The sequence below is a fragment of the Spermophilus citellus genome (genome assembly GCF_964194105.1).
Source record: "Spermophilus citellus genome assembly, chromosome: 1".
Classification (NCBI taxonomy): Eukaryota; Metazoa; Chordata; class Mammalia; order Rodentia; family Sciuridae; genus Spermophilus; species Spermophilus citellus.
The window spans coordinates 41729286-41743998 of record NC_138182.1 but is presented as its reverse complement, the minus strand read 5'-3'; the positions used below and the strand labels follow the sequence as shown (position 1 = coordinate 41743998).

The following is a 14713-nucleotide window of genomic DNA, read 5'->3' as shown; positions in this document are numbered from 1 at the left end:
AAGTCCACACCACAGAGCTGGGGATGTAGCTTCATGTTAGAACAGTCACCTAATGTGTGCAAGGCCCTGGGTTCAATCCCCATTACTGCAAAAAGTAAAAACAAAATAAGGCCCACACCACAGTGTAGCCACTGTCACCTTCTCTAGGCTGCAAGCACTTGGTGATTTCTTTCCCTGGAGTCTATAGTAATGGTATCTGTGTTGGAAAATTTTCTTACTGTGGAACCAAGTCAGGTGGGGTCTATAGTCTTATCCTGTATTGACTAAATCTCGTTTTACCCGTCCAATCCTTCTGAACATGTTGGAAACCTGGCTCTTACTGAGGAATCTTGCAGAGGGATGAGGTATTTGGTGAGAGGTGCTGTCTCTTGTTACAGGTAACAGACAGCTGTGAAGATCAACACACTAAGGCAGAGCACAGTAAACTGAGAGCATTTTGCGGGGCATTTGCCAGAGATCTATGAGTTTCTCATTGGTTTTATGTGCTTGGAGTCCATTGGGGCTCCAGCTCTTGTTTGGGTTTTCTCAGTTCTGCCCTCCACGAGCTCACAGTGGGTGAAAGTCATGTCTTTTAGCTCTGATCCAAAATATCATGGATTTAGAAACCTATTTTGACATCCAAAAGCTTAGAAGACCTTGCTCAAGTGATAACTGGTTGGAAGGTGTTTCCTGGCCCTCAACAGACACACTATTTGTTACTCACTTTTCATGAAATGTTTGGTAGTGTGGGAAGTTTGAATTTAAAGATTGATTCTAGACATGATGTATTGAGCAGCTTCTGAGGAAAATGGCTTGTTGATTATTTTTATGCATAGCATTCCAAACTGCAGCATGTAAAGGCGATGTAAATACAGGTGTCCTCCCTAACCATTTGTCCATTCCTGGTCTCTGGAGATGCCTTCTAACATCTGTGGTTCCTGTGGGATGGTAGGAAACCCTAAGCTTGCTGAGGTCCCTCTGTGGCTTCCAGTTTTGCCTTTCTTAGGAAGAGCCACAGTGTGGAGCATGAGTTTGTGGGTACATGGAGGGGTGTGAAGTAGAGTTTTATCCTGGAGAAAGACTCTGGTGTTGAGATTCTTTATCATACCAGAGGTTGCTGAAGGTGGTTTGTATTTAAATGTATTTGTATTTAAGTGAACATGTTGACTTTTCTTCTTTTTAAAGTTCTGACCCATAAGCAATGAGGTTTTCTTTCTTCTTTTTTTTTCTGTTGTTAACAAGTCAAGATATCTGTGTTTCGACCAAAGTGTTTTCATTATTTCGGATATCAGAAATGGGTCTTCCTGATGTTGGGAGAAAATTAGTTGTTCAAAGCTTACCTTTTATTTTATAGGCACAGAGAAGGTAATCCATACCTGAAGTTCCTCACTGAGCCATACTGAAGGGATTTCCATGGAAGGGCATGGATACATGACAGGAGGGGAGTTGAATGTTAATAGTTTGCATTTCCTGTCAGAACATTGTATTCCATTAATTAAATGGATCATGAGAATTTATTACCAAAAATTCTACTTAAGCTAATAGTATCAGTGCACTAAGCTTTTGAAAACCTGAATGCCAGAGCAAGGTCACTAGTAAGAGGTCACCTGCAACTCCATACTGTGGCCTGGTCTCCTTGGACTCTGCTCTAACTAAGATCATCTTCACGCAGTGTTTATGATAGTTTTCATTAGATGCTACTGCTGTAAAAACACTTCTCGTCTTTTTTGAAATATTGTGTTCTCAAATGAGTGAGCATCACTTAGCTTAATAATTCCTGAATTAATTATGTTATTATAAATCCTTCTCATTTTGCATTCTGAAGGTAGGTTAGCAATTAGCGTTTAGCAACAAAAATGTAAGACTTCCATTACTGTGACAAAGAAAGAATCTTAATTTCCAAAGTTTTTCTTTTTAACATGGTGTTTAAACTCATAGAAAATAGGTAGAGTTTAAATCATAGTTAGAATTTTCTATTTTGTTTTTTATGAGAATAACAAGTTGGACAGAATGGTTCATGAAAAACTTAAGCTTTTTAGATTATTTATAATTAGATTTATTTCTGTATCAAAAAGAATGAAATTGATACATCTAACAGATGTTCACGATTCTTCTTGATCTACTTGTTTATTTGTAATATGGTAACATTAAATATGTGGTAATTTGATTTCACAGAGGCTTGAAATAATTATTCTCTAAAGACATAGCTTAGGGATAATAGAAAATTCAAAATTAATTCATTTGATAATTAAGTAAGCGAGCCTGGAATTTATAACCTGATAAATTCTCACTAACTGCAGAAGTGTCAGGCATTAGGGTTGTTTACTTTTAAAATTTATTTTCGTAAGTATTAACTTCATCAGATAATTCAATAAAAATCCATAACTTATTCTAGACTAAATTTGGACCAAAATGTTCTAGAAAATGGGGCCACTCTAGAAATATTTTTTGCATATTTTCAAAACTGTACTATCTTATCCCTAGACATCTAGACTATTATCTCCTCTTTCTTCCTCATTCTCCAGCTAATTAAGACATAATTACCCATGGGGTTTTATTTTTGTGATGAAATTCATAACCTCCTTAAAATTTGACAAGGTTCAATGACTTGTGGGGATTGGAGTTTTGCACTGTTTTCTGCAATATTGATTGCACGATGATGCAAAGTCTTTATCTCCCTTATGGGCTATATCTGCCAGGGTAATGTCTCCCCATTATTTTGTCAGTGGAGGAAGTAACCAAGAGTACATAGTACTATTAAAATAATCTGGCTTTTACCCTGTGTCCTTCAACATGTGAATAGACAATTGGACTTTGTGTTTCAAATTGTCTACAGATGTTCTATCATATAGATGAAAATTTTGTTTTTATCATTATGGGAAGTGTTTGTTTCTTTGTTTTTTAAGTCTACCAAGTAACTGTTTTTTTCTGCTGGTGACTATTTAAATATAATTGACAGAAGTTAATTTCTTTGATGAGGCCATTATGTTAGAAATACATGTTGGAAAAATTAACTTACATTTAGAGAGATGGCTTACCCTGATTTTATGGTCAACTCAGGAATGACCAGCAAAGTGCAAGGTGTGTGTGTGTGTGTGTGTGTGTGTGTGTGTGTGTGTTTCATGCTAAAAAATAGAATAAGTGTGAGTTTCATGTCAGGAGATTTCATGCTGTGCATATGCGGACTAAATGTCTAGGTTATCTCCTTGCTTTCCTCTGTCTGAATAGGAGCTGAGCACGTACCTTTAGCCTTGAGCAATGGAAGTGTGGAACTGGCTTCCCCTACGCAGGAGAACAGCTCTGGGTGTGGGCATCACCCAATGGGACTGGGCTACACCCCCCTGAAACCCAATCGCTTGCCTCATTTGGGTGGAACTCTCTCAAGTGTCTTCCCCCCAATAAATAGGGCTTCAGGCTGCACTCGCTCTCTTTTTTGTCTACCTCCCTTGCCTCCTTTGTGGGAGCCGGGGCAGAAGAGCCGTCACTGAACCCCAAGAAAAAGGTACTTTCTGTGTCTGTGTGATTACTTAGTGTCAGCCCAACTCACCTGAAGTGACCCTGACTGATTTAGTCGCGTGTCGCGGCATTCCTCTCTGTACTCCTTATTTTTTGAGAGAAAGAATTTCTTAATGATGCTCTTGAAACCTCTGAAAATTGTCAGTTTCACATTCAAAATCAGTGATTTTCGTGATCTGTAAAAGAGTCTTTCTCCTGCTGTCATTCATAAAACTTATTAAAAGAATGAAACTTATTTTAGAGTCCAACAACATAAATCCTCTCTACAGATGGAAAATGATTCCCTGTAATTCTTCCCCACAACCCTCACCTCCACCACCAGCAAGATCACCCAAGTGACCGTGGCAGGTTGGGGTCGAGCAGAATGATTTGCTGACGCGTATTTCTGAGGCTTGCCTGTGTTCCACTGGAGTCTTTTAAAAGGGGATGCAATGGTGCCTCTTGCTGGTTTCTTTAAGGTGCGGCTTTCAGTGGAAGGCTTTGGTTGCCGACCTCTGTGATGGATCCTGTGCCACCTCCTCCTTCTGTCCTGGCCTCCCCACATGTCTTAGTCTCTTCACGGGGGTGCTCATGGAGTTCCGTTGTTCTAAACACTGGGAATATTTTTCTTAAAATTGTGTGTGACTGTCCTGGACCAGGAGCAGTGCAGCAGCTTGGGGGCGATGCCACCGAACACCTCGAGTTCCTAACCCATCTCATCCCACCGCTCTGCTTCAGCAGCCGAGGACAGAAAACTACAGTGGGTCCACGACACCTGTGCACTCAGGCTTCTTGGCTGGCAGCATGGTTCTCTTTTAGCAGCAACAATATTGTTCATTCTAATCTATTGAGCATCATGATGATCATGACAGGTGCCTGAGGACTTGTAGATGAAATAGTCAGAGGGTGGGGATTCACTGACAGTGTATAGCCGTGGTCTAACAGGGATCAGGAGCTGCAGGGGATGAGTTAATCTCAGTGATGAGTTAATTTCATCGGAATGAAAGTGAAATGGATTTTTGATACACGGGCCATGGTGCCTTCAAAGGTGAGTGGGAGGTGGATTGTGGGTTCCAAAGTAAAGTGGGATATTTAAGAACATGGTCTTATGGAGAGCATTTATAATGTGACTCTGTCTTTGAATATCTCCAATACTAAGTAGGGCCTTCTTGAAATTTAAGTAAATATGTTGGAGCGTCCTGGGCTCCCAGCCAAAAGGCAGAAGGAGTTACAACATCATGAAGTGTCAGCATAAATGGATCTCGGACATTCATCCAGCATTCATTGGTCTCTGCTTTATACTGGGCACTGTGCTAGACACCAGGAGGATGCTGAGGATCTCATAGTGGGGAAGGCAAAGCCAGTGAACACACTGTGTATGGGACCACATAGGGAAAGGTGGGCCATCTTTCAGGTGTTGGATCAGAGTGAGAGAGGGGAGGGGAAGCTCCTGGATGATTTCAAAGAGGAGGTTGGGAGTTGAATTAGGTCTTAAAAGACGAATAAGTGGGACAAGATGACATTTTTGTGGACAGGGACATCAGGCAGGGAAATAGTGTGAATACATTTTGGGACCAATAAACAGTGGCACATACTGATGATCAGGACCCTATGGCTTGAATGTAGGATTCAAGGGAGGAACTGACAGACCCATTGTAGATGCTGGAACTTTCTTCAGATATCTAAGCTGGTAGACACCATAATGAAATGTGTGCCCTGGCAGCTCTGAGAAGGATGGATCTGAAGGGGAGAGCAATGTATGGAAACCAGTCAGGAGGTCATTGGTTGCCATATATAACCAATGAGAGAGAGAGCGGTGGTCCAGAGTGAAGGAGGAGCAGAGTTGGGGAGAGGAGAAGGTACAGAGTAGGATTAGTGAGGTAATAAGGATATATAAGACTATCAAGTCATGGTTCCCATTTTATGTGTGTCAAGATGTGGTTCCAATCAAGGATGAATAGGGCATTAGTCTTCTAAAGCAAAGATGACAAAATCCTCCTACCCACAGTCTTGCTTATTAGCTACAAGATTGCCAGCCATTTGTTAAGGACCCTATTTTAAATAAATAAGCACCAGACAGTACATTCATGTTTCACTCAGCTTTTTTCCCTGCTGCAACTAAAAGATCTGACCAGAAAAATTATGGAGGAAAAGTTTATTTAAGGGCTGGGGTTGTGGCTTAGTGGTAGAGTGCTTGCCTAGCCTATGCGTGGCACTGGATTCAGTTCTCACCTCTGTGTAAAATAAATGAATAAAACAAAGTTCCATCAACAACTAAAAAATTAAAAAAGAAATAAAAAGTTTATTTAAGGGCTTATGCTTTCAGAAGTCTTAATCCATGGAAGGCTGGCTCCATTTCTCAGGGCAACGTGGCAGAACATCATGGAGGAAGAGTGTGGCAGAGGGAAGCAGTTCACATGGTGATCAGAAAGGGAGACAGAGGTCTCCCGTTGCCAGATACAAATATATACCCCAAAGCCAAAGCCACACTCCCAATGAACCTCCTCCTCTAGCCACACCCCATCTGCTTTCAGTTATCACTCAATTGATCCCATCAGGGATTAATTCACTGGTTAGGTTAAGGCTATAACCCAATCATTTCTCTTCCAAACTTTCTTGCATTGTCTGACATGTGAGCTTTTGGGGGATAACACATCTAAACTGAAACAATCCATATTCCTGAACTTGAGGGTTTTGTAAGATAGAAGACATTGTCTCTTCTGTCTAGAAGCACCAAGAGGCACCGGCTTAATACTGGGCCAGTCCCTCATGGAGGGCACTTGCAGGCACTGGGCCAGTAAGCCTCATATTTTTGATCTATAAATGTTAGGCTAGTAATACTGTTGCATTGGTTTGTCGTGAGATTTAAATGGAAGCATGTGAAAAGCAAGTGTGGCAGAAGCAGCTACAGATTTAGCATCCTTCCTTTCTCCCCTTTTCCCCTCTCCCAAGAGTATTTAAAACTGAACTTTCTTTTTCTTCCCTGTGCTGAGCCTGACTTGCTAGGGACCTGGAGACACCTGTATAGTTGTCCAGCTCTTTAAGGTCCCTAAGGAGAATTTACACAAAATGCTTGATTTCCTGGAGAGAGGCACTGATTTTTTCTCTCCTGGCTTTCCATGCAGGATGTGAGCTGCAACGAGATCACAGCGCTGCCCCCGCAGATAGGCCAGCTCAAGTCTCTCCGGGAGCTGAACGTCAGGAGGAATTACCTGAAGGTTTTGCCACCAGGTAAGGATTTTTTTTTAAAATAAAAGGGGGGTGGAGGGTAAGGTGAAGAAAATGGGAGACATTTATTTTTTTTTTTTTTTGGTTTACTTTTGTGAAGAGGGTGCATCTTATTTCGTTTGTATGCCTATTAATATTTAATCATTTGAATTTCACATGTAGGTGACTGAAAAGGGATGTTAAAGTTGTAACTTCATACAATCAAGGGCCATAGTAACAACCATTCCCTTGTCTATAGTTGTGGAGGGTGGGAGAGGGTGTATAAGTCTGCTAAAGCTGCTGTCAAAGAACCCTAGACTGGGTGGCTTAAAGAACAGAAATTTAGGGCTGGGGTTGTAGCTCAGTGGTAGAGTGCTTGCTCACACATGTGAGGCACTGGGTTCAATCCTTAGCACCACATAAAAATACATAAATAAAATAAAGATACTATGTCCATCTACAACTAAAAAAAACAAAAACAAAAACAAGCTAGAAATTTATCTTCTCAGTTCTGGAGGCCAAAAGTCTGAGATTCTATGTGTGTCTGTGTCCTGGACTCTTCTTACAATGACACCAAGGGATAAATCCTAATGACCTCATTGAAGGCCATGTCTCCAAATACATTCATAGCCTGATATAGGGTTAGGATTTAGGGGCACACAAGCCAACCGTTTGTAATAACAGCAGCATGAATTGTTTTTGGATACACGTGTAATGTTATGGAAGATGAAGCCAATAGTATAGGGGACACGCTTAGACCTGAAGGATCCTGCAGAACCTGGCTAGCAAGATTTCTAGCCTTGGGGATCTGGGAGCCCTGGTTGTGAACCCCAGTATTCAGATTCAGTTCTTGGTGAGGGTGCTGCCCCTGAGGGTCGAGCCTTGGTCACTGGTAGTTTTGGTGAATTTCACCATGCAGGTCCCATACCTTCAGCATTGAGACTTGGGTCTTCCTGGCCCTGAGCTTGAAGAGTCCCTCAGACATCCCTGCTCTGGAAGTTGTGGGCTTCTGCAACATGTCCCTCCAGTACGGTATATGAGGGTTCACGTAAAAAGAAGATTCATTTAGATATGTTGTACATTAAGAGCTTGAAAGCAGCCCTGTTGTGGGTAGTGGATATGGATTTCAAATTTGGGTTTGGGCCTGGGTCAGGAAGGAATAGATGAGAAGCAGAATGCTGAATCACACACGCTCACTTTTAAAGATCACCTTGGTTTCCCTAGTTTTGGTTTGAGGAATCTAGACATACCCGATTTCAAACATAAACTTAAAAATATATCTGATTACAAGACCAATGTAATTCTACATCATGTGCAACCAGAAGAATGAGAATTTATATTCCTTATGCATGTAATATGTCAGAATACATTCTACTATTATATATAACTTAAAAAATAAGACAAAAAAATCTAAAACCAAAAGCAGATATTTGGAAGTGGTAAGCATCAGGTTCATTTGACATTAATGCACCAACTTGAGAGCTACCTGATTTTTTTATTGTCCTGTTCCCACATCTTGATCTTTGGCTTGAGCTGCCTCATTCTTCAAAGCAAGAGAACAGAGCTCATGGAGTCCTGGACGACAACTTTGCAAAATGCATGGTGTTTGATGGCTGGAAGATCAGGTGCTCACCAGCCACCTCCCACCTTTCTCCTGCTGATTTACATTTTTAAAGAAGTAGAATTAGAAAGTATTTCAGTGTAAGATTTATTACTTTATTACTTGAGATGCATTCATATAAAAATAGTGATTTTTCATCTTGTCATCGTGCAGACACATTTTTTGAATGTGTGTAAGCTTTTCTTGGCTTATGCAAGTTACAAATGGGAGACTTTTTATTAAGAGCAAATTTATACACATCCGTTTTCACACATGAAAGAAAACTTTCCTTTAAATTGGATCCCCATGCTTATTTTTTGTGAAAGCATCACAAAAAAATTGAACTCTTGATTTCCAAAAGAAAAAATGATTGACATCATTTTACAGTTTGCTGTAATAATCTAGAAGTGTTTGGAAAAAAGGTGAACCTGCAAAATCTAGGTTTTTGTTTCTCTCACCTCTCCTTTTTTTAATTTTAATTTTAATTTTTCTTTTAGTTTTAGTTGGACACAATTCCTTTATCTGATTGATTTATTTTTTATGTGGTTCTAAGGATCAACCCAGCGCCTCGCATGTGCTAGACAAGTGCTCTCTACCACTGTACCACAGCCACAGCCCCCCTCTTACCTCTTCTTATTCTCTCACTTGAGAAATAGTCCTTTCCCTAAAAAGATCAGTCACAAATTGCTCTACTTTCCATGATTATGTTTTCTCAGTTTTGATAATTTTAAAAATAGATTCAAAGCTAAAACTTTATTTTTCTGGAAAATCCTTGTTTAAAAAAAAAAAAAGAAAGAAAGATTTCCTGAATATCCAGTTTCTTTTTTGTTTCGCTCTGGAGAACTCTGTTGACAGAATAGCACTGATAATGCTTTCAGGCAGTGTGCTTTAGGAACTGTGCACATTACTTACATGTGTGTGGTCTTTGGGAACCCCTCCTCATATGCTTTCAATTTGAGGAGGGGGAAAAAAGAGAGAACTCTGTGGCCTAATTACGCATATCAATTTTGTGGTGGTTTTAGACAACAACGAGGAGACCATATTTTGTTCTTTCTGGAGCCAGAATGAACAGAGGGCTAAAATATCCATTCATTGCCCCTCTTTGCAGTGGTGAGAGAGAAGTGGGATTACTCCTCCTTCTTCTTGTCCTCCCTCTTCTCCTCTTCTTCTCTTTGATCCTTTTTCTTCCTTACCTTTCTCCATTTCTTTGAACCTTTTTTGGACTGTCCTTGCAGTCCCTCATTTCATTGCTGGGAAACTTGTCGAGTTCTCATGTTCCAAAGCTGCTACAGAAATTCAGCATTCCAAATAGAAACTACAGGAAAGAAAATCATCATTATCGAGTCATTCCTTTGTTTATTTCCCTGTAAGTTACATCCTGCTCTTCTCCCATGAATTTAGCCCTTTAGTCTATCCTTCAGGGTTTTCATTTTAAGTGGCAAAGATCTGGAGTCCTGTTACATTCCGCCACTGATTTGATACCCTGAGTTGGGTGAGACTTGGCATTGCAGTAGGGAGGAAGCTCTCTGTTGTAATCCCCCTCATTCTTAGCATTTTTAGGAACTAGGAGAAGAAAGGGCATCTAGCTGAGCATAATGCCATGCATGTGTAATCTCAGCAACTTTGGAGGCTGAAGCAGGAGGATTGCAAGTTCAAAGCCAGCCTCAGTAACTTAGTGAGGTCCTGAGCAACTTAGTGAGACCCTGTCTCAAAATAAAAAATAAAAAGGGCTCAGTGTTAAAGCACCCCAGGTTCAATCCCTAGTATAACAGAAACGGGGGTGTGTGCATCTAAACTTTCCTTTTATTTCTGTGCTTCCAAGTCCTCCAGGCTGACCTCTCTCTCCATGTCAGCTGCTCCCAGCCCCTTCATCCAAATGACCTCCATGACTAATGTGGCCTGAGGTGCTCATCCTCCTGTGAGTCCAGATGAGAGCTGTGTTTGAGCAATGAACTAACTGCTAAGGACAATATGCAATAAAAATTCCTTGGCTTCTGGCCCAGGGGTCTCTTTTTAAAAATACACTTTCTGAGTTTCTACATAACTCACCTATCATGGACCTGACTCTGGGACCTGAGAGGTGGGTGTGCTCTTGCCTCCTTCTAAACTTTCAGGCCCGCCACTCCTTTGCCTAAGACTAAGTAATTCACTAAGGTATGAAAGAAGGAAAGTCCCTTCTACTCCTAGAGCATGATGAATTCTGGGAAGAAGACACTCCTGACTAGGGAAATCTCTGGTGGTAGAATTTTAAGCTGTGTTGCCAAGTAAAGTGAAAACCCTCAGGCATGGTGGAGGCAAGGGGGATATAGTATGAATTCTTCCTCTCTGTTTGTTAGATCCTTTTCTTTATCTGGCTCTTGCCCTCCTTCACTTTGGAACTGCTGGAATATTTTAAAGCACCAAGAATCCCATAATAAGAATGCTGGAGTCCCGTTCTGAGTGAACCTCCCATAGCCTCTGACCGAGTGCTCAGTGATTTGCCAGCATCACCCTGGATTCTGGCATGGCTCAGCCTTTCTTTGCTCTATGGAATACATTTGACTTGTTTCTAGCAGCTGCCAATGTTGGTTTAAATGCTTGAAATTACTGAGTGTTTACTGTGCCACTGGGTGGGGATTTTAAGCTAAATATAATGTTCCATCTTGTTAGCAGAGCTACACAGGACTTAAAAAGCAGTGGAATAAAGCCTCATCAAATCCGAATTATAGGGCCCATTGGAAAAATCCTAAATTAGATAACATTTGATAAAATCCATTAAAAAAAACCCATAAACATGTTTATTTTAACTAATTCTGGGATTATGCCAACCCAGATACATTGAATAGATAAGAATATTCTGTAATTAGCATATTATTCATGTGCTAGCAAGTGTTACTTGAAAACAGTTTAAAGTTGAAACACAAACATATCCTGTGTGACATGGCTTGCATGATTCTTTTGCTGGAAAGAAAAGGGGAGGGGGACTTTTTAAACAATAGACATTGTAAATATCAAGTGTTTTCAGCTCTTACCAGAACTAACAACAATTACAGAGATCCCAGTGAAAGATTTTTTCCCATTTAATGAAATTCTGTGTATACATACTACCTATTCCTAAAACACAACTTATTTTTGATTATGCTAAGTGATGTTTTTCCCACTAAAAAGAAAATTAAGTTGAGAATGTTTAGCCATTTAATTAGGTTTTTTTCTGAAAAAAAAATTTTTTTTTCTATTCTTTTAGAACTAGTAGATCTTCCCTTGGTAAAATTTGACTTTTCCTGCAACAAAGTGCTGGTGATTCCCATCTGTTTTAGAGAGATGAAGCAGTTGCAAGTGTTGCTGCTTGAGAACAATCCCCTGCAGTCCCCACCAGCTCAGGTGAGCCACTTCCATTATCTGCTGAATAATATTGTATCAGTTGAGATCAGAAGCAAGTGCCAAATCTGAAAAGATGAAACCCTAGGTGAATCAGACTATACTAAGTTGCCTTCTGTGGAATCCAATCTGTTTACCTGCATTTGACTCACTATTTTGACTATTCCAGCTCCAGAATTATGTATTTGATTTTTGTCATGTATACATACCTTAGAAACTTTTTCATGGAGCAGGTGATTTACAAAAGGGGTACTATGCTCCTCATTTGAATCATAGCTGCAAAATGGAGTTTAAACATCTTAAAAACTGACTATTGATTATTTAAAGATAGGGCTCAAGCTCAGATATAAGCATAAGAACAATAAGAAGTAGATGTTCTTTCGGATGTAAATGTGTAAATGTTTTCATGTTTAGTCATTTTTCAAATGACTTAAGTTCTTAAGCCTTCAATTATTTATAAACTGTTAATTGCTTCCTTATGGGCTTGAAAATAATTCTGCTTTTATCATCTTTTGTTATTGGAATGCTGCTAGTCCAGTTATCTGTTATACTTATTACACTATACTTAAATACATCTCTGTTAGAATTTTGTAGTTTAATTTTTTAAAAAGTCAGGAATTTCTTGAGCATGGTTTTTTAGTCAAAGTAGAATTTGTAGAAATGATTCCCCAAATCCTTACATGTTTTGGAAAGGTCCAATTTAGTGTGCATTGTTAGAGTGTTTCATAAACTGAAATTGTGAAAACTAAAATATGTGGTTATGTATCTGGTACTGAAAATTTGTTTTGTCATTAAAAATTTAATGTGCTTTATTAATTTCTCTGTAGATTTGCACAAAGGGCAAAGTGCACATATTTAAGTATCTGAGCTTACAAGCATGCCAGATTAAGACAACTGACTCCCTTTATCTCCACACCATGGAGAGGCCTCACTTACACCAGCATATTGAAGACAGGTGAGTCCATGCCTTCACTCAGAAAAACATCTAGGAGGCTTCCCATCTGAATTTAAATTGAGGGCTTTATTGCCTATTGTCATTATTGATGACCACCATCGAACCCCCATGTGAGCCTATGCTATTTTAAGATCAGAATAATAAATCTATTTCTTTTAAAAACAGGGAAAAAAATTTTGCTTAGGCCAAGCCTGTTCAGGTAACCAACAAAAATTTATTTGCTTCAACCACCCAATTCTACTTTATAATTCAGAGTTCAGAAACTACTGGAATAAGAAAAATTGAAGCTGTTGAGAATGTTTTGGCATCTCTTAATATCTCAGCTTTCATTTCCTAATCAATAATCAGTCCTTCCTGAGTAGTGTATGGATACATATAAGTAAGATCTATAATATAAATGTGGGTATTTTTTACTTATCAGTCAGGTAAGCTCAGACATGCCCTTTTAACAATTACTGATTTTTCAGTGTGCCTTCTGAACTTTGTTAAGAAGAACACAGGCTTTTTAAAAATTGTTTCTCAGAAATGCAATGTGTAGTTTTTTGCCACTTCCTGTTTCAAATGGAAGTGTTGGGATCCTTTCACATGTTCTTGGGTCATTTATAGCATAAATCAGGCTTTGACCTTCCAAACAAAATTCCCACAATGAACACACTTGGAGAAATACAAGTCCTTTCAGAGGAGTCTCCATTGCAGAAGTCTTTTCCTCACTTTTTCCTAAACAGGGCAACTTAAAAGACTACCTTAATTGTATTTTCAAGTAATGTTTCAAGTATGTATCCATTATTTTATGTTTGTAAAGATTCTATCAAGTTTATATAATCACCAAATAAAAATATACAGAATTCTTGAAAACATTTTGTAAGCTAAGAGGTAAAAACAGTTACACAGTTTACTGCTTTTTTATATGCTGGAATAAATAAGAAAATTGGTAACTGTTTCAAAGAATCATGAAGTCTAAGAGTGGGAAAAACTGAACTTAAAGAATTTTCTCTTGTATTTTTGGGTGGTACAAATCTATGATTTTTGTAGGGTCTGTGTCTTTATAATCTTTAATACTAGGCTGATTTGTTGCCTTATAATGATAATACAAATTTGTATAGGAAAGTAACTATTAGAATATAATTGATATATCTTGGTGTGACTTGTGCTTTTAATTTTTCCTAAATGAATTCAATATTGATGACATCTATCCCAGCAAGAAGGATTCTGATTCGGGAGTTGGAAGTGATAATGGAGATAAGCGATTATCGGCTACTGAGGTAAAGCTAGTCACCAGATCTTTTTTCTTCTGTGCTATTGGATATATCTGTCCATGTTTGCTAAACTCCTTTCTGGAAAAGGACTTTCACGCATCTGCATGAGACAATGTGATCATGTTCTGTGAAAACAATTTGAAATTCTCTAAGGGTTATGCAGATATTAGCCACTCCCAGATATTACCTGGAATATTCTTGAATGTTTAATAAATATTTATGAAATGACTAAATGGTATACAAGTATCCATGAAGAACTTTTAAAATATGCTAATTTTTAAGTGAACTTAGGAAAACGTTGTTATATGCATGCATAAATGTGAAGAAGTCAAGTGTCTGTTGCATTTTAGTAGTTTACTGATAGGGAGTGCATTTATGAGTAGCTGTGTTTGACAACAATAACTGTTTTCCTGAAACAGATTGTGTTCCGTTTAGTTGAATAAAAGTCTGGTTAATTTGTAAGCTAAGAGGTTTCACAGGCTAGAGTTTCTCTAGTGATTGCAGATCACTGTTCATTAATACGTTTATTATCTCATATCCTGTATTAGAGCCCCCCTCCCAGGTCTTACGTTAATGTACCATTAAATGGAGCTTCTTCACTGAGAGAATGAGAAGGGATAGATGTGGTCCGGGGAGCTCATCAATACTTTCCTTTTTTTGAGGGAAGTTACTGAGATTTTATAGTAATTGAGTCCTGACCCATCATGATCCTCTTTGAAGAATTTGTTCCTAATAGGACAGTCACCTCTCTAAGGAGCCTTTCCCCAGTTCTCAGATCTTGGTGGTTTAATAGGTAGCTAAGGCTTTTGGATTTGTTTTCCAACAAAAATACACTGTAAAATACACTGTAAAACAGTGTATTAA

The 14713-nt window shown here is 39.0% G+C and overlaps 1 protein-coding gene across 5 annotated transcripts in view; it reads left to right on the top strand.

Annotated features, from left to right (window-relative positions):
* The window catches only part of LRCH1 (leucine rich repeats and calponin homology domain containing 1), a 201562-nt gene that overhangs the window by 120913 nt on the left and 65936 nt on the right, over positions 1-14713 (top strand). For all 5 annotated transcript variants that reach the window (XM_081282147.1, XM_081282145.1, XM_081282146.1 and 2 more), the window contains exons 4-7: positions 6600-6705; positions 11505-11641; positions 12466-12593; positions 13792-13855. In XM_081282147.1, the coding sequence (XP_081138273.1) occupies positions 6600-6705; positions 11505-11641; positions 12466-12593; positions 13792-13855 (435 nt within the window). The remainder of the gene's footprint in view (positions 1-6599; positions 6706-11504; positions 11642-12465; positions 12594-13791; positions 13856-14713) is intronic.